The sequence below is a fragment of the Taurulus bubalis genome (genome assembly GCF_910589615.1).
Source record: "Taurulus bubalis genome assembly, chromosome: 18".
Lineage (NCBI taxonomy): Eukaryota > Metazoa > Chordata > Actinopteri > Perciformes > Cottidae > Taurulus > Taurulus bubalis.
In genome coordinates, this window is record NC_136606.1 from 18361643 (window position 1) to 18384679 (window position 23037).

Sequence of the window (23037 nt, forward strand, 5' to 3'; positions counted from 1 at the left end):
CGACTACACTACTACACTACTACACTACTACTCTACTACACGACTACACGACTACACTACTACTCTACTACTCTACTACACGACTACACGACTACTCTACTACACTACTACTCTACTACACTACTACTCTACTACTCTACTACACTACTACACGACTACACGACTACACTACTACACTACTACACGACTACTCTACTACACTACTACTCTACTACACGACTACACTACTACACTACTACTCTACTACTCTACTACTCTACTACTCTACTACACTACTACTCTACTCCACGACTATACTACTACACTACTACACTACTACTCTACTACACGACTACACTACTACTCTACTACACTACTACTCTACTACACTACTACTCTACTCCACGACTACACTACTACACTACTACACGACTACACTACTACACTACTACACTACTACTCTACTACTCTACTACTCTACTACTCTACTACACTACTACTCTACTACACTACTACTCTACTCCACGACTACACTACTACACTACTACACTACTACACGACTACACGACTACACGACTACTCTACTACTCTACTACTCTACTACACTACTACTCTACTACTCTACTACACTACTACACGACTACTCTACTACACTACTACTCTACTACACGACTACTCTACTACTCTACTACACTACTACACGACTACACGACTACTCTACTACACGACTACACTACTACACTACTACACTACTACTCTACTACACGACTACACGACTACACTACTACTCTACTACTCTACTACACAACTACTCTACTACACGACTACACGACTACACAACTACTCTACTACTCTACTACTCTACTACACGACTACACGACTACACGACTACACAACTACTCTACTACTCTACTACTCTACTACACGACTACACGACTACACGACTACACTACTACACTACTACTCTACTACACTAGTACAGTACTACATTACTACACAACTACTCTTGGATATTCATGGCCCCTACAGGATTACTCCTAAAAAACTCCAACAGTTTTCTTTAAAAGTAACTGCCAAATCTCTTGCTGTGGATATTAATGAGCCCTTGAGGATGCTGATGTTTTTGGTGACCCCACCCAACCTCTTTTCCACAGTGCATTGTCATGTCAATTTAATCTGCACCTTCATTCTGTCCATTATGCTGCGTTCACACCAAAAGAGTTGCGAAATATCCGCACGAGTAGGTTACATGTAAAGTCAATGCACAGGCGCGAATGGTTGCGAAAAGGGAATTTTTCCCAGGGCGGCGCGAATGAGGCGAAAAAGTGTTGCGAAAATTTGCTTTTTCACTTTTTGCCCGACGCTGAGTTGCGAAAGCCAATCAGCGTTGAGAAGCTCCGCCCGTCGTCACCGCCGTCCTGCCGTTACTGAACCAAATTGCTGCTGGTCTGCCTGAAGGAGTGCTGGAAGCGGCTTCATTCAGACACTCGTCCTGGAGGAGGAGCTGTGTGCGACTACGGATAATATTATGAACCTTCCTCAACAAGTATAAAGCAAAACTAGTGGTTATTTCAATGGTGCTTTCCGCAGCGAAAAAGCGAATTAACCACCAAGTTGAGCGACTAAAGTCAGGCGAAAAAGCGTCTTTTGGTGTGAACGCGGCATTAGACCGGCACCCTACCCTTCTCGACTTAAGCCATCATCCAATATTAACCAAAATGCTTTGCTGTGTTCACACCATATCACGATACAGAATGAAGTTTGGTATTTGTTGGCCACAGAGGTTGAACCCTTTTGGTTTTTATAACCCTTTGACCTTTTGCCGACTACCACCTCAAGGCAAAAATGTTCCTCTTTCCTCATGCTCTCTCCACATGAGATCTTGTCAGTTTGGTGCACATTTCTCTGCATTATTTACTGGATATTTCCATGATCCCCTAAAAAAACTATTGAAGTTGACAAACTGTATCCTTGGCCATCGTTTACGTTTTACACCACAGTGAGGTTCCCTTAGTTTCCGTCTCATTGGCAAACACCATGCACTTTTGATCAAACACACAAGCGTTCCATGACTCCATTATGCATCTTCCGTGAGTGTGTGTGTGTGTGTGTGTGTGTGCAGGTGCCAGACAAACTCCTGTGATGAGTGTAAGTACCAGGGTCAATCCCATGCTGAAGGAGACAGGTGGAGGTCAGACCGCTGCCAGTTATGTCACTGTCTGCCCAACCTGACAGTGCAGTGTTCCACCTACTGTCCATATGCGGTCACTGGATGTCCACAGGTACGAGTTTAACTACACTAACTGTGTGTGCGTGTGTGTCATAACCATTTACACATTGGAAAAGTCTGCACTTTCTGTATTTGCTGCTTTGAGTATGTGCCCTTGTTTTATGGAAATATGACGCAGTAAAGTGGTACATGTGCACATTTAATTGAGCATGTGAGCGGGTTCTTAAATGCTTCTGCGTCCCAATCTTATCTTGTGTAAACTCTCCCCGTCATCATCCACAGCTCTGCTTCCTCTGCACCCTTTGCTTTTCCTCGACATAGCTGTGTCCCTCAGCTACTCTAGCACTCGTGTGACAGAGGAACATGTTGAATGTTGGTTTGTTTGTGCAGGGCCAAAGTCTGGTGCCTGGGGAGGGAGACAGGTGTTGCTACTGCCAAGGTAAAATCACAGCTGTTGTGACAGATGCATAGAGAAGTATACGGAGCTTTTGAAGATGAAGTAAATGAGATGAGAAGTCAAATAAAATTGAAATAAAGATTCCAGCACTCCAGATATGAGGTCCAATTCATTGTTGCAAACAGTAAATGTTCTCCGACATGAATCTTTCTGTTCTCCAACACCTCTGCAGGAGGGAACGGCACCATTCTCGTGACAATTAGCCCCGTCACTGTGACCTCCAAGCCAGCAGAGGGCACTACTACACCTCTGGTTCCCACATATCCACTTCCTGCTGGAGGTTAGTGTATTTATCATGTGATCAGTTGGCCATGTAGTTTAGGTAGAACATTTTAGCTTTTTTATCTATGATAAATATCCAAGGATCTATCTAGTTCCACCCACTGTCACTGTCATTGTCATGGACTCTCACCTACCTTCTCTGTTCAGGTGAGTGTTGGTCTCCTCTGGGTGTTCAGACTCTGCCAGCCTCCAGTTTCAGTGCCTCATCAACGCAGACTGGTCACCCCCCTGAGGCGGGTCGCCTGCATTGGTGGGACCCGCAAAGAGACCTCCAGGTACGTCAAGACGATATATTTATACAATAAGACCTGACTTTACACCATTCATCCTGGTGAAACGTCCTTTAGCATGTGGCTGAATCCCCACGAGCACTAAAATTAATCAATCAAATGAAATGGTGGGTCAATTGATATTATAAATATCACAGACATTCAAGGTCTCCTGGTGATGCATGTGAATGTCTCTGGTGATCCTCTGACATTACCTTTCGTGTCACAAACAACTTTTTCTAATAATAAAAATAAAAGCTCTGGTATATCCTGTATTGTGCCTATATACTCGGTACTCAAGGACACAACCATCAGGATGCAACTCGACAACTTTATTAGTACTTCTTCTCCCACGTATATCCCAACATCATATATCAGTGCGCCCTCACCTGGCCATAGCCGGCCACTACATCTCCCCCTTTTAGATGAACGTTGAACTGCTTTGTCAGAACCTCAAGATGACAAAGTGCATTGAACATTATAGCTACTTTCCAGTTTCCGAACTTATCTTATAATGTCAGGAGTTCACTCAAATCCTTATTAAAACCTAAGTCTAAACTGAGAAACCAACAGAAGAAATTATATTTTACTGTAGCTATTGTATGAGATTACTCACTAGATGCATCCACTCAGAACATAGCTTTTCAACTAGACATTTCACTCTTCAAACCGACTTACGACTTTCCTTTTTTTTTTTTTTTCTTCTTTTTAAACATCTTTTCATGTTTTTCTTTTCTGTCCTCTGTAGTGCGTAGGTGTGTGTTTAGTGTTTAAAGGTCCAGTCTTTCAGGAGCCCTAGAAAGTCTCCCTGACCTAGTCATTGACATGTCCCCTGATGTTGAAGGCACTGGTACTTCCCTGAGGTGTGAACGGTTGCGTCGCAGCCGTCCTCCATCCGGAGTCTCCACCTCGTATGAGCGTGGTGTAGGTGCAGGGCCCACAACAGTCCCTCTGGTGTGTGTGGGTCCGATCCACACCTGCTGTCCAGACTGAAGAGGTGGCAAGGTTTGAGTGCGGTGTCTCCGGTTGAACGTTTGTTGCTGTTGCAGTTTCAACACAGTGTCCTTTTCCCTGAATTCCTTGAGATCTGGCCACTGTGGTTGTAGCTGCAGCGGTGACACTGGAACTGGTGTTCTGAGTCTCCTCCCCATCAGTAGTTGTGCCGGGGAGGTCCCGTGTGCCAATCGAGTAGACCTGTAGGCCAGCAGAGCTTTGTGGAAATCACCCTCTTTCTCTAAGAGAGACTTAACAGTTCTGACGGCCCGTTCAGCCTCCCCATTGCTGCGGGGATAACGGGGGCTGCTTGTCACATGTGTAAAGTCATAATCTCTTGCAAACTGAGAGAATTCATGACAGTGAAACTGAGGACCGTTGTCCGTGACTAGCACTTCTGGGCATCCATACCTAGCAAACACAGCTTTAAATCTTGCAATAGTCTGTTTAGCTGTTGTGCCTCCAGGTAGGGTGCAAACTTCAATATAGCGAGAGAAATAGTCTATCAGGACTAAGTAGTTCCCATTCTGCCATTGGAACAGATCTGCTGCGACCCTCTGCCAAGGTCTGCTTGGGAGGTCAGTCGTGAGCAGAGGCTCAACAGGTGTTTGAGCTTCACGTGCACAAATCTCACATCTCTCGACCATTTGCTTTACGGAAGACGTGATGCCTGGCCACCAGACAGATTCTCTAGCCCTTGCAAGGCATTTGTTGATACCCTGATGTCCCTGGTGAAGTCTCTGCAGGATGTCAGGTCTCATGTGTTCAGGGATTATGAGTCTCTCACCTTTCATGAGCAGTCCTCCTCCTTCATGCAGGACTGACCTCTCAGGCCAGTAGGGCAACAGCAGCTCATGCATATCTCGTCTGTGTTCAGGCCAGCCGTTTGCAATGTATCGACTGAGACGTTTGCAGGTGTTGTCAGAGGTTTGTGCGCTCTTAATTTGCTCCAGCTTTGTCGGTGTGGCTGGTAGGCTTTCTACTACACTGTCCAAGTAAGCTTTGCATTCCTTTTCCAGGTCTTGCTCCGCCTCCGTGGCTGTGGCTGGAAGAGGCGCTCTGGACAGAGCATCAGCCGTTATCAGGTTTTTACCTGGGACATGGATGATGTTGAAATTGAATCTGAGCAGCCTCAATCTGAATCTGATAATCCTCGGCGGAAGGTCATCCAGTGCTCTGGACTTCAGGAGTGTTATGAGTGGCTTGTGATCTGTTCTTATAGTAAAATCTAGGCCGCTCAAGTATCCGCGCAGGCGCTCACATGCCCAGGTCGTAGCCAAAGCCTCTTTTTCTATTTGGGCATATCTTGACTCGGCTTTGGTCAAACTTCTTGAAATGAAAACCACAGGTCTCCACTCACCGCCTAGCTGTTTTTGTGTCAAGACGCCTCCTAGTCCATACGAAGAGGCATCCGCTGACACCATGGTTTCGTGGTTTGGGCTGTATTGGGCTAACACAGTCTCTGACCCCAATTCTTTCTTAGTGTCCATGAACGCTTTCTGTTGGGGTGCTCCCCATGTCCAGCTGTTCTCTGTCTTCAACAGATCGCGAATGGGCTTTGTCAAGTCTGGCAGGCGTGGTGAGAATTTTCCTACAAAGTTCACCATGCCCATGAAACGGCGAACATCTGCCACATCCTTTGGCTCAGGCATGTCACGGATCGCCTTTATTTTATCCGGGTCTGCTCTGGTGCCCTGTGAGTTTATGACGTGGCCCAGAAAACGGACCTCTGTCAGTGCAAACTGGCATTTTTCATTCAGAGTGAGCCCAGACTCTCTGAATTTCTGTAGCACCCTGTGCAGCCTATCGTCATGCTCTGCCCGGTCCTTTCCTGTGATGAGAACGTCATCAGCATGACATAGCACTCCGTCAATGCCATCAATCAGTTGGGAAATCCTCCTTTGAAAGTGCTCAGGGGCCGATGATATACCAAAGGGTAACCTCTTGAAGTAGTATCGGCCCTCTGGTGTGATGAACGTGGTCAACAGCATTGAGTCTTGATGGAGTGGTACTTGCCAAAAGCCTGATGTCGCGTCAAGCTTTGTGAAAACTCTGGCCCCTTCCAGCTTGGCCAGCGTCTCGTCCACTGCCGGTAAGATGTGTCTCTCTCTGATGACGCTCTCGTTCAAATGGGTTAAATCTACACAAATGCGTAGTTTCCCTGACGTTTTCACAATAGGGACCATGCCTGCGCACCATTCAGTTGGTTCTTCAACACGGGCTATGACCTCCATTTTCTCCATCCGGTCTAGTTCCTCTTTAACTTTGGCTCGGAGTGGGATGGCTACACGTCGTGGGGCAGAGAGGGCATAGGGTGGTGCATTGTCTTTCAGCTTAATTTTATATTCACCTTTAAGCCTGCCTAGCCCTGTAAAGACATCTGCGTAGGTTGAGCGGAAGTGTGTCTCTGCATTGTCTATGCTATGGAGCTGAGGAATCATCTGCAGTCTGCGAATAGCTGGAAGGCCCAATAAGGGTGTCGTCAGGTCTTTCACGATGAACACCTCCTCCTCAATCTTTCTGTCACCTCTCTGAATGACAGCATGCACTTGTCCTTTGACCTCCAGAAGTTGACTGGCGGGGCCCAGCAGAGGTCTGCGTGTCACCGTGTAACTGCCGTATTTCTCTTGCGTGTATTCTGTTTCTGGGATGGCAGTCACAGATGCCCCCGTGTCCACTTTAAAGCACATCGGACCACCATTAATGGTAAGCATTTCAGTCCATGTAGACACCTGTGGATGGTCAATAGCTCCCAAATAAGCTGCCACATAATCCTCCTCAATGGATTCTAGCTTTTGGGATGATCTGCACACAGATGCAAAGTGTCCCCTCTTTTGACATTTTCTACATTCAACATCTTTTGCTGGGCATTCAGTCCATGCATGTGTAGGGGTTCTGCCACACTTCCCACACTGTTTTGGGTTGGTTGAGGCAGGCTGAGGCTGAAAATGGCTTACGCGTTGAGCAGAGTTTTTCCTATAAACCTGTCTCTTACTGTTGTAAGCCACTGCATCCATTTGCTCCGGTGAATCGGCTGCTCGGAGAACAACTTGCTGCTTTTTCACCTCTTCGTGCCGCCTCACTTGAACTATGGCTGTCGCTAAATCCAATTTTGGGTTGAGCTGCATTTTTTTCTGACAATTTGGCATTACGTATCCCGACAACAATCCTGTCTCGGATCATCTCTTCACGCAAGGCGCCATATTTGCAATGTTCAGCTAGCTTGTGCACTGCTGTGATGAAGTTCTCTGCAGATTCGCCAACTTCCTGACTTCGTTTATTAAACTTGGCTCGTTCAAAAATCACATTATGTACTCCGACAAAATGTCCATCAAAAGCATTTTTTACCTCGTCATAGTCATCTTGTTTATCCTCAGCCAACTGCAGTGCGCTCAGGATATCGTCAGCCTTATCACCCATTGTGTAAATGAGAGAATTCACCTGGTAAGCTTGGTCTTTTTCTTTCAATCCAGAAGCAAGCCTGAAGCGTTCAAATCTTTTTATCCATGCGGACCACGAACTTGGCTCGAAGTCGAAAGGTCCCGGTGGTGGGATGGTAAAGATGTGATCCATGCTGTGCGCTAGTAGCTTCCGCTAGCTTGTTGTTAGCTTTCACCGTCAAACTTTCTCTCTAGCTCCACACGTCACCGTCTTTTCTCTCCACACCGTCAAACTACTCCGACTAGTTGTCTGTACCATTAGACTCTGTCTGTCGCGGGTTACAAGCTTCTGACACCATGTATTGTGCCTATATACTCGGTACTCAAGGACACAACCATCAGGATGCAACTCGACAACTTTATTAGTACTTCTTCTCCCACGTATATCCCAACATCATATATCAGTGCGCCCTCACCTGGCCATAGCCGGCCACTACATATCCAAATTGGCATCTACTCATACGGAAATGCTTGAAACCAAACAATCGTTCAATGTAATTAAACCAAAATGAATGGATATTATATTGTCAGAGATCTTCACATTAACAACTCTGTATTTATACGACCTTCCTGATGACGTTCATGTTTTCAAGTCTTTAAAATTGTTCATGCTGCAGCAACACGAACGTGACGTGATGTCACCTCTTCATCTGCAGGGTTGGAGTCCAGAACCCGATGTGTATAAGGACCTCCCACAGCGGAGCCCTGAGGGACACACTAGCAGCACACAGAGCCTGTACCTCCAGACGGACCTGCTGAAACAATACAACATCACAGGTAAACATTCATGCAAGTCCCTTAGAACCAGTAGAGATTGAAATGCTGCTTTACTAAACACGCATTCCTCTGTGAGATTAGTAAAAGGCTCTCTACCCCGCATGTAGGTGTGCTAACCCAGGGAGGTGGCGTATTTGGCTCCTTCGTGTCCAGCTTCTACCTCCAGTTCAGCCGGGATGGCAGACTGTGGTACACGTACAAAGAGCTCGTCACTGACGCCCGGCCCAGAGCCAAGGTTAGACATCTCACCCACCAAGTCCATGCAACTTTCCATCCCATACGTCAAAGGCCACTTGTCATTGCTTTTCTTCATATTTTGTAATTCATGTAGTGCCATTCTATTTCCAGGTGTTTCATGGTAACCATGATGACAGCGGGGTGGCCGAGACCCGACTGGACAGGATGGTGTCGGCTCAGTATGTCCGCCTGCTGCCACACGACTTCCAGAATGGCATCTACCTTCGGCTTGAGATCATGGGCTGTGGAGATGGTGAGTAGATCGTTCAGTGCTACTCTGCTGGTGTTATTATCCCTCAGGTTACCACTGGGGCTGTTTAGTTTCACACATACCAAAGCTGAATGGAGAACTCCTTTTGACTAATTCTGTTTATTCCCCACATGCAGCTATGCAGCCATCCACCACGGCCATCAGTCCAGGCAGCTGCCCTGCCGGTCAGTTCCCCTGCCCCCCACCAGGGGGCTGCATCCAGGCAGAGCTGCGCTGTGACGGGATCCCCCACTGCCCAAGAGGAGAGGATGAAACTGGCTGCCATGACATCACCACCCAGTCAGACAGGTAGAAGGCTTCATTGTGATTTGTAGCAGTGGTAATAGTAGTTGTAGTTATTGTGATAACTGATACATATTGTTGTTAATCCACTCCTGTATTCTGCTCCTCACTTTTTTTTTTTATCACATCTCTGTTCATCCAGTTCCTCTTTCATTGTTTCTTGGTGTTGTCAAGTATTCAAGAAGGGTTTTAGGTACTTTGTCCTCTTCATTGTTGTGTGCTTATTTACAGACTATACACACCCACCCCTGCTCCTCTCAGGACTCCACCCAAGACCGCTGTCACTCATCCTGCAGTTACATCAACGGTGAGACTTTACATTCTTCAGGACTGTCAGCGATGTTCATGTCCCCATATGTCCTTATATCCACATCTAGTCTTTCTAATGTAATCCAAACAAAAGAGGAATGAACTAACAAAGGGTCGACCAGATATGATGGATATGAATCACACTGGATTCATTAAGTAGATCCATACAAATACAACATCATGCAACACAGATGACTATGGATGCTCTAAAAGCATGTGAGCATTGTGAATGGCCTTATTGTTTAAATTATTAGAACAGTTTTATTTTCCAGTCAAGATGATACATTTTATAAGATTGTTTTGTAAATACTCTCCAGATAAAATGTGCACTGTTAATTAATAGTTAGACTTCATTTTGGAAAGGGCTGGCCTCTTTTCCCACCACTCTTTGCTGTATAATTGAACTGCTTTCAGACCTAAATATAGGCACATCAGTATATACCTAATTTATTTTCTAATGTTTTCACAGGATGGTGGCCCCGGATATCGTGGTGAGTGTTAAATGCAGTTTAGACTGTCTATGTTTTGATAGCAGCAGCTTCCGTTAATGTCTTCTAAAACATATTCAAACATTCCTGCAGATCAAATGCTTTAATGTGTTTGAGGTGTTCAGTTTGCCAAACTGGCTCAGTTGCATGGTGCTATTATTCATATCATATTCCGCAGCCATCTGCTCCTCTCCCCTTGGACTGGAGGACGGGAGAATTCGATACGGTCAGCTGACGTCGTCCTCGCACCGCGAGAACAACCCTGCTGATGCCGGACGACTAAACATCGTCCCGAACGTGTGAGTGCTCTGGTCTTTGATTGGTGCTCGGCCCTAAAGCATACACTAGCATGAACATTTGATGTGTCGTTTTTGCATACAATTAAAATCTTTAAAAAGCCATATCATCGTCTGTGCAGTCAGGTGATGGAGCCTGGATGGAGCCCCTTACCTGCAGACCCCCAGCCCTTTTTCCAGGTGGACTTCCTGGAGCCCTCGTGGGTGTCAGGGGTGGTGACCCAGGCCAGTGAACGCATGTGGGGTTACCTCTCTAAATACCGCCTGGCCTTCGCCCTGCACAGCAGCCTCTTCACAGACTACACTGAGGATGGGAAGCCTGGCGGCCCTGCTAAGGTATCGGTCGTAGCTCATTCAACGTCAAATGCTTTCTGTATTTACATAAAATACAAATATAAATGTGTTCACACATGGAGGAGAAACATACATTTTTCGAAGACATTAAATGTGCTCATGTGGAATTGCCCTCTCGGTTGCGCTGTAGGTGTTTGAGGTGCGGATGGCAGGCAGGACCCCGGTAACCCGCTTCCTCGGTCGGCTGATCAGAGCTCGCTACCTGCGCATCATCCCTGTGGAGTTCAGACACACCTTCTACCTGCGTGTGGAGGTCCTCGGCTGCAGAGGAGGTGAGGAATTCAACGGGACCCAAATCCCCTTGTATACCAGCTCATCTTTGCCTTACAGAATTAGTGAGTCGACTTCCCAGTCGTGTTATTATTGAAGCAACCTTTTCTCCTGCTCTCTCAGATGAGCTGGTGACCCCCAGCAGCGTGACCACATCTCCCTCTGGTGGTGGGAAAGTGACGGTGCGGCGCTGTGAGCCAGGGCTGTTTGCGTGCCATCACAGTGAAGAGTGCGTCCCCGTCTCCGTGCTTTGTGATGGGCGAGCGGACTGCGAGGACCACTCTGACGAGATCAACTGTGGTGAGGCTGAGCCGTAGTCATATATTTATATTTATTTGTCTTCTTGTGAGTCCTGCCACAACACCAATTCATTAAGTTGAAATATACAGCACCTTCCTGATCTTTGTGTTCCCTTGTCTTTTCTCCACGTCTGTCTTTCCTCATGTATCTTTCTGCTCCTCCTCTTCTCCAGGTACGACTCCAACCAGAGGCTCTCCAGGGCTGCAAAACCAGACCAGGTCCACGGGAGGACCAGGTTTCCACACCACCAGGTCCCACGGTGGCCTTCCTGGCATGGCTAGCCCAGGGGTCACAGGTCAAACTGGACTTCAGAAGACGACCAGCACAGGTAGAATGAGCTGTTGATCAAATCTACTTTCCCCCTTTTTTTGAGTGTTTCCGTTTCCAAGTCACTTTGAATCGTTTCAAACCATCCATCTACCCAGGGGTCACCACAGGTCAGCCTGGTCTGCATCTCACCACACCCCGGCATTCTGGAAAACCTGGGTTGCAAACCACAAAAGGCGAGAGACACAACAGCCTTGCTGGTTTTCCTCCAACACTTTGTATAGAATAGACACATATCGTAACCACGGTTTTATTTTCATTCACAGCCCCGTGGGCCGCTACAACTCCGTACGATGGCGGCCTACCCAGAGTGCTTTGCGTGGAGGGCCAGTTTGCGTGCCGGTCCTTTGGCTGTGTCGACTCGGCACAGGTGTGTGACGGCAGACGGGACTGTTTGGACGGGTCAGACGAGGAACGCTGTGGTACGCATCGACAACCTGTCAGGGGTAGAAATAGCATTACTTCACTTTTACTCACATTAACATGTAGAAACGGCAGGCACGTGCACAGATAGTCCCCTAGTGGCGCTCAAGCACCTTCCCTTTTGCCCTGGATGAGAAAAGTGCCCCTTCTGCTGGAGCCCAATTTTTTCTTTATTCATCAGTATTTAAGAATACAAATGACTCTCTGTCATCTATTCCCCCCAAATGTGTTTTGGCCGCTCCTCCTCCACATAGTGCTCATGCAGTGCTGAGCGCCAAACGGGTGCAGCTACTTCCGACCCGCAGCATCAGACAAACAGGTGATGATGGTGTTTGTGCCCCGACGTTGTTTGGGGATAAATTAACCACAACATTAGCGACGCTGAAAACATTACATCGCAACTGGTCTGACGTTTCCTAAACAAATAAACAAACAAAAAACTCACAAAATCCGTGATTTCAAAGCCTTGTCCAAATGCAAAATAGGCTGTGAAATGAAAGCAAATAATTTGAACGAAAGAAAGGTGTAATTCCTGGATATTGATGTGTTATCAGGCACCACAGCCAGACCCGATGAGCCCAGCCCCTGCTCTGCCAAGCAGTTCTCTTGTGACAGTGGGGAGTGCGTTCACCTGGACCGCAGATGTGACCTGCAGAGGGACTGTGTGGACGGGTCGGACGAGAGAAACTGTGGTAAAATATAAGCCCACCTCAAAAGTGGTAATAGGACAGAACAAAACATGCAACATCTTTTTTCCTCCCTTGTCCTCCAGTGGATTGCATCATGTCCCCGTGGACAGCGTGGAGCGCGTGCAGCGTGTCCTGTGGTCTGGGCTCCTTGTTCCGGCAGAGGGACATACTGAGGGAAGCTCTGCCCGGAGGGACATGTGCTGGAGCTCAGTTTGACAGTCGAGACTGTTTCCCTGGAGCATGTCCAGGTCTGTTCCCTGACCCTGATGTCAAACAGGACACACCTTTCATAAGCTCTCATTTAATGATCACCGTAGTCTTGTTCTCTCCCGTCCCCTCTTGTAGTCAGCGGTCACTGGTCGGAGTGGACAGAGTGGTCAGCGTGCGACGCTCAGTGTGGAGGCGGTGTCAGGCGGAGGAACAGAACCTGCTCTGCTCCTCCTCCCAAGAACGGTGGGCGGGACTGTGAGGGCATGACCCTGCAGAGCCAGAGCTGCAACAGCCAGCCCTGCACCAAAGACACCGGCACGCAGACAGGTGGCCCACACTCTGGCAAACACAGGATTCTGTTGTCGGTGTTTTAAAGTCTAATTCTAATTACGTCCGCTTCCTGATTGGTTGTTCAGGCTGCGTCAACGGGATGGTGCTGGTGACGGAGGCGGACTGCCAGGCCGGCGTTGTAGAGCCTTGTCCTCCGACCTGCTCACATCTCAGCATGACCAGCAACTGCACTGCAGCTTGTATACCGGGTAGGGACGGGGTGTCGAGCGATGTCAGTGGTTGCTTTGTAATGTCATGTAGACGTGAGAGTAACTTTGGGTATGTTTGTGAGGCCCAGTGTCTCATGGAATGATTAGATTAGGATTTTTACATTGTTCTGTTTGTACGACTAAATTCAAAACACTACATATGTTGCATTTGAGTAGAAAGTGCCATGCAAGGTCCATAATACTGCCTCTTTTATATGCTTCAAATGTGCTGATGAGAAATTGTGAATCACCACTGTTATCAAGATAAACAAAGTAATATTTTAGACAGTTCTCTTGCTGTTCAAGCTACATACAATGTAATATATACAAGCACTAAATCATTTACTGTAAGTTTCCAGTTGGACTAAATACAATGTTGTGTTGTCTGATTTTGATTCATTGAGTTGGCAATTTCATACTCTCTATTAAATTATTCAGACCGCAAAGCAAAACATTTTTCAAAGCCACAAACCTCTATTGAAGCATTGCCGACATTTCCTGTGAAACGACTGCGGCTCATTCGCTGGTGGCTGAAATGAAGTCATGTGTTGTGTCTCCTCCAGGGTGTCGCTGTGCGGACGGTCTGTACCTCCAGGAGGGCCGGTGTGTGAATGGCAGCCAGTGCTTCTGTCTCTGGGACGGTCAGACGCTGCAGCCAGGACAGACGGTCAGCAGGGACCAGTGTACCACATGGTGAACCACACAGTCGCACTTATTTTTCTATTTTTCCACTTTGAAAGCAAGCCTGGTTTTCACACTGTACTAAAATGCTACATTTTTGGGGGGCTTTCGTGAAGTAAAATCATTCAATCATGAACATTTATTCTTTAAAGAAGGAGCAGCGTCAGAAACAACAACGTGATATACAAATTGCATTTCCTGGACTGCTCTTCGAACGAGCGAAAAGTTACCTTCTTAAATACATATGATACACAATACACAGAGGCACACATGATGTCTTTTGGCTCTATCATGAACCTTCCCCCGTCATCTAAAATAGATTGGTTTGCATCGGCCAGTATCACAAGACAACAAGGATCCGTATGTTTCCAAAACATAGACATGTAGGCACCGCCAGTCTCATGACTCTATCAGAAGATTACTTGCAAAGCATATGTATGTTTTAACAAGGAAGAGGTCAATGCAAAATCACAGGCCCTACAATAGTACATATAATTAATAAACCTAATATATGATTCTGAATATAACAGTAAAACAGTAATTAAACAAGAGTAAATGAGTTTTTCTTTCAACAACACTCAATTCAATTCAGTTTATTTTGTATAGCCCAAAATCACAAATACAAATTTGCCTCGGAGGGCTTTACAATCTGTACACATACGACATCTCTGTCTCGGGATTTGTCATAATGGCATGTGTCATAATGCTGCTTTTTCTGAGGAAGAGTCATATTTTTTAGTTGTCGAAAAGTTTTCTTCCCAGCAACGTCTTGGCTCACTGGACTGCTGCCTCGTTGTGAAAAGAAGCTCGTATAATGCCCATTTGCTTTGCCCCTTCAGCCTGTGCATAGACGGACAGGTAACCTGCGACACCTCCCTCTGTGTGGCCACCTGTCATTGGTCAGCCTGGTCGTCATGGTCACCATGTGATGTAACCTGTGGTCTGGGGCTCCAGCAGCGCTACAGGTGAGCCCGTTCAATCCAACAGAGGAAGCATCAAAAACTTTTCTCCACCTAATTCGACTCTTCACAAGACTTTGATTTGTATTGGTCACACATGCACCACCCATTGAATGTGGATCAGGTGACTTTGTGTCCTGACTTTGTCTCCTCAGGTCTCCAATGAACCCAGCTGGAACCGTCAGAATCCAGCCCTGTCCCGGAGACTCCTCGGAGGCCCGCCGCTGCTCCGGCTCCTGTCTCCCTGGTACGGTAACATTAGATTTATCATCCAACTAAATCCTGTGGACTGTCATCTTGCACTAAACGGTAGTGAAGTGTGAAGAAGGATTTTATGAGCAACGGCTGCAGCGAAGCCTTTCTTAATTGCAAGTCTGAGGCCAGTCTGCTGGTCTTGTAAATCCCTTGCATACGTAATGACTTGTGTCCTCCTCTTGTGCAGTGCTGCCTGATGGAGTCTGGGCCAAATGGACCAGCTGGTCCGAGTGCAGTAAGACGTGTTTCAACCACGTCGACGATGTTGGAATCCGGCGACGATTCCGTAGCTGCAACCACACGCTCACAGCCTTCAACCACACGCTCACAGCCTTCAACCACACAGAAGCAGACTCGGCCTGCGATGTAGACGGCGAGGAGCAGGAGCCTTGTAACACCGTCCACTGTCCAGGTACCGCAGTTAGACGCACACAGAGAAACCACATCTTCTCTGTTCTCTCCACAATGATGTGTCAGGAACATCTGAAAGCTTTTCGGTGTGTATTTCCAGTGAATGGCGGCTGGTCAGCGTGGTCAGCGTGGTCTCGGTGTTCATCAGAGTGCGACTCCGGCGTCCAAACGAGAGAACGCTTCTGCAGTTCACCCTCTCCACAGCACGGGGGCAGCAGCTGCCCCGGGCCGCTCATCCAGACGGGAGACTGCAACTCCCACCCCTGTTCAGGTGTACTACGTGTGAATAGCATTACTCCACAACAGAGTTGTGTTTGTGACTTTTGTTCTGTCCTGTTATTTTATCCCCCTCGTTGAATAAGTGCAACGCTCCTCTCCACACAGGTGTGTGTCCAGAGGGCATGGCGCACATGACAGCAGCAGAGTGCGAGGCTCAAGGCGGTGCGTGTCCGCGGGTGTGTCTGGACATGACCTCCACAGAGGTGCAGTGCGTCACCGCCTGTTACAACGGCTGCTACTGCGCCCTGGGCCTCTACCTGCTCAACGGCAGCTGCGTGCCGCTGGCACAGTGTCCGTGTTACCAACAGGGGGAGCTGCACCCAGCCGGTGCAACGCTGCCTGTGGATGCCTGCAATAACTGGTACTGTCGGCCTGTGTGCAAGATTTATCTTATTGTGAAGTAGACAAATTGTAGCCTTTGTCTTTATATATATCTATCTATATATGTATATATATATATATATATATATATATATATATATATGTATGTATGTATATATATATATGTATGTATGTATGTATGTATGTATGTATGTATGTATGTATGTATGTATGTATGTGTGTGTGTGTGTGTGTGTGTGTGTGTGTGTGTGTGTGTATGTATGTATGTATGTATGTATGTATGTATGTGTGTGTGTATATATTATTTTGGCTGTCACTTGATCTTGCATCGTTTGTCTCAAACAGTACCTGCACTAATGGAGAAATGGAGTGCGGAGCAGCTCCCTGCTCTGGTGAGGGATTTTACAATTATTACTGTCTCTAAGTCTTTTCTTCTCACCTCATTTGTCTCCCATTTTCTCTGAATTTCCCCACCGATTCATCCTGTGTGTGTGTGTGTGTGTGTGTTCACCAGTCCCTCTTCTGCTTTCATTACTGGATTCATAGTTCAGTCTCTCACTTTCACCATCCTTTTTCTTTTTCTCTATGATTTTCTATCCAACTACCTCATGACTATTAGGCCAAATGGCACTCCCTAGTTGGTGCCTTTGTATGGAGAAAAAAGTATTTTGAAGGATTTATATAGCTAACGGATACAGAAAATATATAATGTAGTCTGTATAATGCGTTGCCATAATTACAGCATCATAATATGCCTCCATGACCTAAAATATGCACAAGGGTGCAGCCAGAGCTTTAGTGGTTTAGCTGAAAATATAGATGCTGCACTTTATCAAACCTGCATTTCTAAAGTTTAGTGAGTGAATACATTGTGTGTGTGTGTGTGTGTGTGTGTGTGTGTGTGTGTGTATGTGTGTGTGTGTGTGTGTGTGTGTATGTGTGTGTGTGTGTGTGTGTGTGTGTGTGTGTGTGTGTGTGTGTTTGTGGGGGTGTGTTTGTGGGGGTGTGTGTGTGTGGGGGTGTGTGTGGGTGTGTGTGTGTGTGTGTGTGTGTGTCTCTCAGTGGACTGTGGCTGGAGCAGCTGGACCCAGTGGAGCGCTTGCAGTCGAACATGCGACGTTGGTGTGAGAAGACGTTATCGCTCGGGAACCAATCCTCCTCCAGCTTTCGGCGGTCATCCCTGCAAAGGAGACCGAGTTGGAATTGACACCTGCAGTGTTGAACCCTGCTTTGGTGAGGAGAAGCACCTGGTTGCTAAAGTTAATATGTACAAAATCCAGAGACGAGTTGAAATCCAAAATAAAACGAAGATTAAAAAAGCAATAAAGGAAGTGAATATAGTTGTGATGTGTCTGAAGGTGTCAGGGAGCCGTGGGCCGTGTGGTCGGAGTGCTCTGTGACGTGTGGAGGAGGGTACAGGACCCGAACCCGTGGACCCATCCGAATCCACGGCACCTCTCAGCAGTTCAGCGCCTGTAACCTGCAGCCCTGCGGTACAGCAATCTCTCATCCAACAATATTGTCATGTTTTATATCAGAATTGTACAAGTGGGTACTTTTCAAGAAGACCGCAGAATGTATTATACAACATCTGTCAGATATGTATTGCATTAAATCGTGTTTTTGCAGAAGAAAACAACAATAAGAAGCCAGTTAGGAAAACAAGTCAATGTCTTGAAAGTGCTCAAACAGAGTTGCAGAAAATCATGGCCGGTTCACTGACGTTGTATTTCAATGTTGCCATCGGAAACTACAAAAAATGAATATTTATTCAGATACATTCAAGCCTATTCTGTGAATAACATGTTCTCAAACAACCGTCTGTAATTGTGTGCCAATTCATGCTCCTTCAGTGCAGAAGCCGTTAGGCAACACAACTACTTGGTTAGGTTTAGGGAAAGATCCTGGTTTGGGTTATAATAAGTTTATGAAGTGACCTGACCTTAGAGGCAGCCCTTCACATCCTAGTTCATAATTACTTGGTTGCATATGAATACAATTTCAAGAAATATATGAACACATTTAAAGTGGATATTCAGTTTAAAAAATCTGTTGGCTACAATCAACTAATCCATTAGTCAGCAAAATGGTACGCGTGTTTCTTTGGTCATATTTCAAGATTCAATGCATTGCCAGATTGACTGATGATAACCAGTGGGTGTCCACTTTTTGATAAAAATCAAATACAAATACATTTGTTCACATGTTATGCGCTCAGAGTGTTTTTTTGATTACACTGAGAAGGTTTTCATCGCTCTCTACTTGGGCTCTGTGTTGCTGTGTCAGAAGGCGGCAGGTTGTGTCCTCCAGGCCAGCGGTGGAAGCCGTGTGTGAGAGGAGCGGTGTCATGTGCAGACCTCACAATGGACCTCAGCAGGAACTGCACGGCGGGCTGCCAGTGTCCACCCGGGACGGTCCAACAGGTGGGAGTGCGACTGGCTGAACACAAACCAGTGCACCGTGATCACGGACATTCTGCTGATGGTTTCTTCACATCTCCAGGACGGTGTGTGCGTGCGAGAGGCTGACTGTCGCTGTGACTTGGAGGGAGAGCGGTACAAACCTGGAGATGTTGTCCCCACAGACTGCAACAACTGGCAAGAGAAACTGACTTTGTTTCAAATGGCTCCGTGAGCCATAACCACTATAACTCCACCAACATGTGCTTCAATTCGTCTTCTTGTGTGGGTTTATATTTCAGCACATGTGAAGCAGGGAGGCTGGTAAACTGCTCTCAAGTCGACTGCAGTGGTAGGACAAAAAGTCTTTGGATTGATCTTTTTCTGTGCTTTTTCATTCTTGTCATATCATTGTTTACATAGGTCATTTTTTCCATAACTGTTACAAAAGTTTGCATGGCCATAATGTTAATGCAAATCCTGTCTAAAGTTATTTATGTATTATTATATCTTGACTGACTGAAAGTGAAGCCGTAGTGATGCAAAGTAACATGTATAAAAGAAAAGAACAAGATGCAATTGTTCCTACTCCTCTCTTTCAACTCATTGTTCCCCTCTGTGTCTGTATTCCTCCACATTCACACACACACACACACACACTCTCTCTCCAGTCGAGGGCCAGTGGTCCGTGTGGACTCCCTGGGGTCAGTGTTCGGTGTCGTGTGGAGTGGGTCTCCAGTCTCGGTACCGGTTCTGTTCCACTGGCCTGCCGTGTCTGGGCGCTCACAGAGAGGACCGGGTCTGCCTCATCGCTCCATGTGACCGTGAGTTTGTGTTCTGTTCATTTGTATTGACAGACTTTCAGTTTTTATATTTAAATGTGTTGGCATCACATTTTCCACTCCTCATCTTTTACGTTGCCTGTATGCACATTTTGTCTGGACTGCATCCAGACAACTTTCAGTGCAGTCAGACCACAAGATCTGAAAGCTTGTTCTGGTGGCGTGAGTCTTAATTGTACAATAAATAAATTGACAAACGAACACACGGCATGGAGCTAAAAGGTATTGTTGCTTTTATTGTTTATTCCAAGAAATACAAGCCCATGTGATCCATATGAGTCCACAAGGTGACGTTACATATTTGGCTTAAATCAAAGCACTCGGACTAGTTTAAGTTTATGGTTGTTCTTTCGAGAAAGATAAATATTTTAATATTGAGACTGACAATAATATAAATGAAGACATCCAACTCTTGCTTTACAGTGTAAACAAAATGATGACATTTGTTTTTGTCTATGGTTTCCTGCCAGTCTTTCCATGTGCATTTCAGGCACTCATCACTATTATTTCATCATGATGTGTTCCTCTTTCCAGGTGACGGGGGCTGGGGTCAGTGGAGCAACTGGACGGAGTGTACCAAGTCATGCGGCGGGGGGGTTCGAAGCCGGAGGAGAGAGTGTGACAGTCCCAGTCCGGAGGGGGAGGGGAACTACTGCGAGGGTCTGGGAACCGCCTTCACAGCCTGTAGCACGGACCACTGTCCAGGTACGCTCACACAGGATGCGTTTGGCCCACATGTGCAGGATGAGTTTTGGTCACACAACAGCCAGTGCAGCGTGTCGTTATGTGTGTGTGTTGTCAGTGGCGCCATGCTCACAGGTGCCAGGCACCGTGTTCAGTAGCTGCGGTCCGTCCTGCCCGCGCTCCTGTGACGACCTGGCGGTGAGTATCTCCTGTTTCACCCATTACTCCTTTAACCTTTTAAAAACCAAGGTATTTTTTAGGACTCTGCTCAAAATAACATACCCAAACTAAAAAGGGTGTATCTCTGCAACCACAAGGGCTATTTTAATAATTTTGGTGTTATAATAAAAGGCAACCCATGTGCGCTTTTGTTCAGATGTGTAAATAGTATACATGTTACTGATTAAGAGTAAATAAAGATTGAAACAAAGCAAAAATAGAAGTTTCAGGTCCGCCTCACCCTATACAGGTGCCATGGTGCTTAAAAGGGTTTAACATGAATAAGTCTGGTAGTGATTCTCCTCCTGTCCCTCAGCACTGCGAGTGGCAATGTGAGCCCGGATGCTACTGCACAGGGGGGAAGGTCCTGTCTGCTAACGGGACAGCCTGTGAGGAGAGAGAAGACTGTCCCTGCATGGACCTCAGCACCGGACACAGGCTGCAACCGGGTGGGACCACCGAAGCCCCTGATGGATGCAACAACTGGTCAGAATGATGGAGCACATGCTACACTTGCATGTGCAACAGTTATATTTAACAGAGAAACAGCCAGAAAGAAGGGACGGAAGCATAATTATGTTGGTGTTTCCTCTTTAATTCAGCACCTGTGAGGGTGGGAGGCTCAACTGCACCAGATATCCCTGTCCAGGTGAGTAAGACCAGGTCACAACTGGCTTTCTTTCTTTGACTGGAGCTGAAACAATATAAATATGAACTGGAAGGATATGAATGTAGATTTTTCCTCCTTCTGTGTGTTTCCAGTGTCCGGCTCCTGGTGTGACTGGTCAGAGTGGACTCCCTGCTCCAGGACCTGCGGGGCAGAGTCGGTGTCCCGCTACAGGAGCTGTGGCTGCCCTGAGCCCAATGCCGGAGGGCCGGCCTGCCCCGGAGAGCAGGAAACACACAATGGGGTCGCAGTTCAAATCCAGAGACAGCCCTGCCCTGTCATCACCTTCTGTCCAGGTATCACTTGCTCCTCAGCCAAGTTTATTGATAAAAGATGGAGAAATTCATGTTTTAATAATACTTTCATTTCATATAGCGCTTTTCAAAATGTTCAAAGACGCTTTACATAGAACAGAGACAAACCAAACAAAAAATAGAAAGACAATGGAGCAAAACAAACAACAAAACAAACAGAAAAATGTTGATAAAAAAGAAAACTGAAGAAGCTGCAACGCAATGAGTCAGGTGAAGGGTAGGGAGCAGGGGCTAGCAGGTGAAGGGTAGGGAGCAGGGGTTAGCAGGTGAAGGGTAGGGAGCAGGGTTAGCAGGTGAAGGGTAGGGAGCAGGGGCTAGCAGGTGAAGGGTAGGGAGCAGGGTTAGCAGGTGAAGGGTAGGGAGCAGGGGTTAGCAGGTGAAGGGTAGGGAGCAGGGTTAGCAGGTGAAGGGTAGGGAGCAGGGTTAGCAGGTGAAGGGTAGGGAGCAGGGTTAGCAGGTGAAGGGTAGGGAGCAGAGTTAGCAGGTGAAGGTGAGTTTGAAGAGGTGTGTTTTGAGGGCTTGCTTGAAGGATGATAGTGTAGGAGCCTGACGGATGTTTTATGTCGCCGGGGAGAACAAAAACAGGTTCCAGATGCCATAGTCAGTCATTTCTGAAGATAATGTTGTTCTCCTTGGTTATCCTCTCTTGCTTCAATTCTTTGTATCACTGTCTTTTTATCCTCTTCTGATGTCCTTCTCTACAGGTAGACAATTATACCAATATCACCTGTCCTCAGTTTGTGCCTCTCTGTCCATCGCTCTCTGTTTCCTCTCCTCTCCCTCTAGTCCACGGTTCATGGAGTCCGTGGTCCGCGTGGCCGGAGTGTGACGGGTGCGCCGGGTCGTCCGCTCGCACCAGGGAGTGTAACAGTCCCCCCGCCAGGTTCGGTGGGCTGCCGTGTCTCGGAGAGAGCAGGCAGAGCCGCGGTTGCCATGACAACGTCACCATCTGCTCAGGTCGGCAGCATTCGGGATTGTGTATCGGCTGTGTATTCGTTTTGTATTTTTTTTTTAAAAGCACACAGTGTTTAAAGGGAGGGAGGGTTGCTGGATCAAGCTGGAGAGGGAAAGCAATAGAGGCCTTCCAAGAAACAAGGTGGCACCGCTTTGCATTTTCATGTCTTCTCCTCGAGTTGAATGGAAAAAAAAAAGTCTGCTTTTATTTTGCCTCAAACGCTGTGGAGACATGAAACCCATCACTTCCCTCGGTGTGTTAAGTCTCTTCCAACGTACTCCCCCCTGCGTTCTGCAGACTGTGGTGGAGGCCAGGAAGAATGGCCTTGTGGGAAGCCTTGTCCCCGCTCCTGTTCGGATCTCCATGGCGACGCAGAGTGCGTGGACTCCCCTGGGTGCAGACGGACCTGCGGTTGTCCGGGTGCCACGATTCTGCAGGACGGAGTGTGTGTGGCCAGGGAGGAGTGCCGCTGCAAATACCACAACGGCTCTGCTACTGGTTAGAGCCGCTTGTGTGAACATGGATACTGGAAGAGTTGACATTGTTTTGGTAAACTAAGCAGAGATTAGAGTAATCAGTAAATGTTTGTCTCTCATATAGTGATGGCA

General features: G+C 46.9%; 1 protein-coding gene across 1 annotated transcript in view; it reads left to right on the forward strand.

Moving 5' to 3' along the window:
• The window catches only part of sspo (SCO-spondin), a gene marked incomplete at both ends in the record, with an annotated part of 77845 nt that overhangs the window by 24296 nt on the left and 30512 nt on the right, over nucleotides 1-23037 (forward strand). The window contains 40 exons of the mRNA XM_079234466.1: nucleotides 2102-2261; nucleotides 2600-2648; nucleotides 2839-2946; nucleotides 3096-3223; nucleotides 8307-8427; nucleotides 8535-8662; nucleotides 8776-8917; nucleotides 9052-9223; nucleotides 9449-9524; nucleotides 9996-10017; nucleotides 10193-10313; nucleotides 10433-10646; nucleotides 10795-10936; nucleotides 11058-11234; nucleotides 11425-11562; nucleotides 11828-12007; nucleotides 12539-12676; nucleotides 12757-12921; nucleotides 13019-13210; nucleotides 13300-13422; nucleotides 13986-14115; nucleotides 14943-15068; nucleotides 15218-15309; nucleotides 15505-15729; nucleotides 15829-15999; nucleotides 16113-16368; nucleotides 16695-16741; nucleotides 17412-17582; nucleotides 17708-17842; nucleotides 18636-18772; nucleotides 18852-18946; nucleotides 19051-19100; nucleotides 19420-19572; nucleotides 20125-20295; nucleotides 20393-20472; nucleotides 20810-20979; nucleotides 21096-21142; nucleotides 21256-21456; nucleotides 22261-22431; nucleotides 22727-22927. Coding sequence (XP_079090592.1) covers nucleotides 2102-2261; nucleotides 2600-2648; nucleotides 2839-2946; nucleotides 3096-3223; nucleotides 8307-8427; nucleotides 8535-8662; nucleotides 8776-8917; nucleotides 9052-9223; nucleotides 9449-9524; nucleotides 9996-10017; nucleotides 10193-10313; nucleotides 10433-10646; nucleotides 10795-10936; nucleotides 11058-11234; nucleotides 11425-11562; nucleotides 11828-12007; nucleotides 12539-12676; nucleotides 12757-12921; nucleotides 13019-13210; nucleotides 13300-13422; nucleotides 13986-14115; nucleotides 14943-15068; nucleotides 15218-15309; nucleotides 15505-15729; nucleotides 15829-15999; nucleotides 16113-16368; nucleotides 16695-16741; nucleotides 17412-17582; nucleotides 17708-17842; nucleotides 18636-18772; nucleotides 18852-18946; nucleotides 19051-19100; nucleotides 19420-19572; nucleotides 20125-20295; nucleotides 20393-20472; nucleotides 20810-20979; nucleotides 21096-21142; nucleotides 21256-21456; nucleotides 22261-22431; nucleotides 22727-22927 — 5525 coding nt within the window. The remainder of the gene's footprint in view (nucleotides 1-2101; nucleotides 2262-2599; nucleotides 2649-2838; nucleotides 2947-3095; nucleotides 3224-8306; nucleotides 8428-8534; nucleotides 8663-8775; nucleotides 8918-9051; nucleotides 9224-9448; nucleotides 9525-9995; nucleotides 10018-10192; nucleotides 10314-10432; nucleotides 10647-10794; nucleotides 10937-11057; nucleotides 11235-11424; nucleotides 11563-11827; nucleotides 12008-12538; nucleotides 12677-12756; nucleotides 12922-13018; nucleotides 13211-13299; nucleotides 13423-13985; nucleotides 14116-14942; nucleotides 15069-15217; nucleotides 15310-15504; nucleotides 15730-15828; nucleotides 16000-16112; nucleotides 16369-16694; nucleotides 16742-17411; nucleotides 17583-17707; nucleotides 17843-18635; nucleotides 18773-18851; nucleotides 18947-19050; nucleotides 19101-19419; nucleotides 19573-20124; nucleotides 20296-20392; nucleotides 20473-20809; nucleotides 20980-21095; nucleotides 21143-21255; nucleotides 21457-22260; nucleotides 22432-22726; nucleotides 22928-23037) is intronic.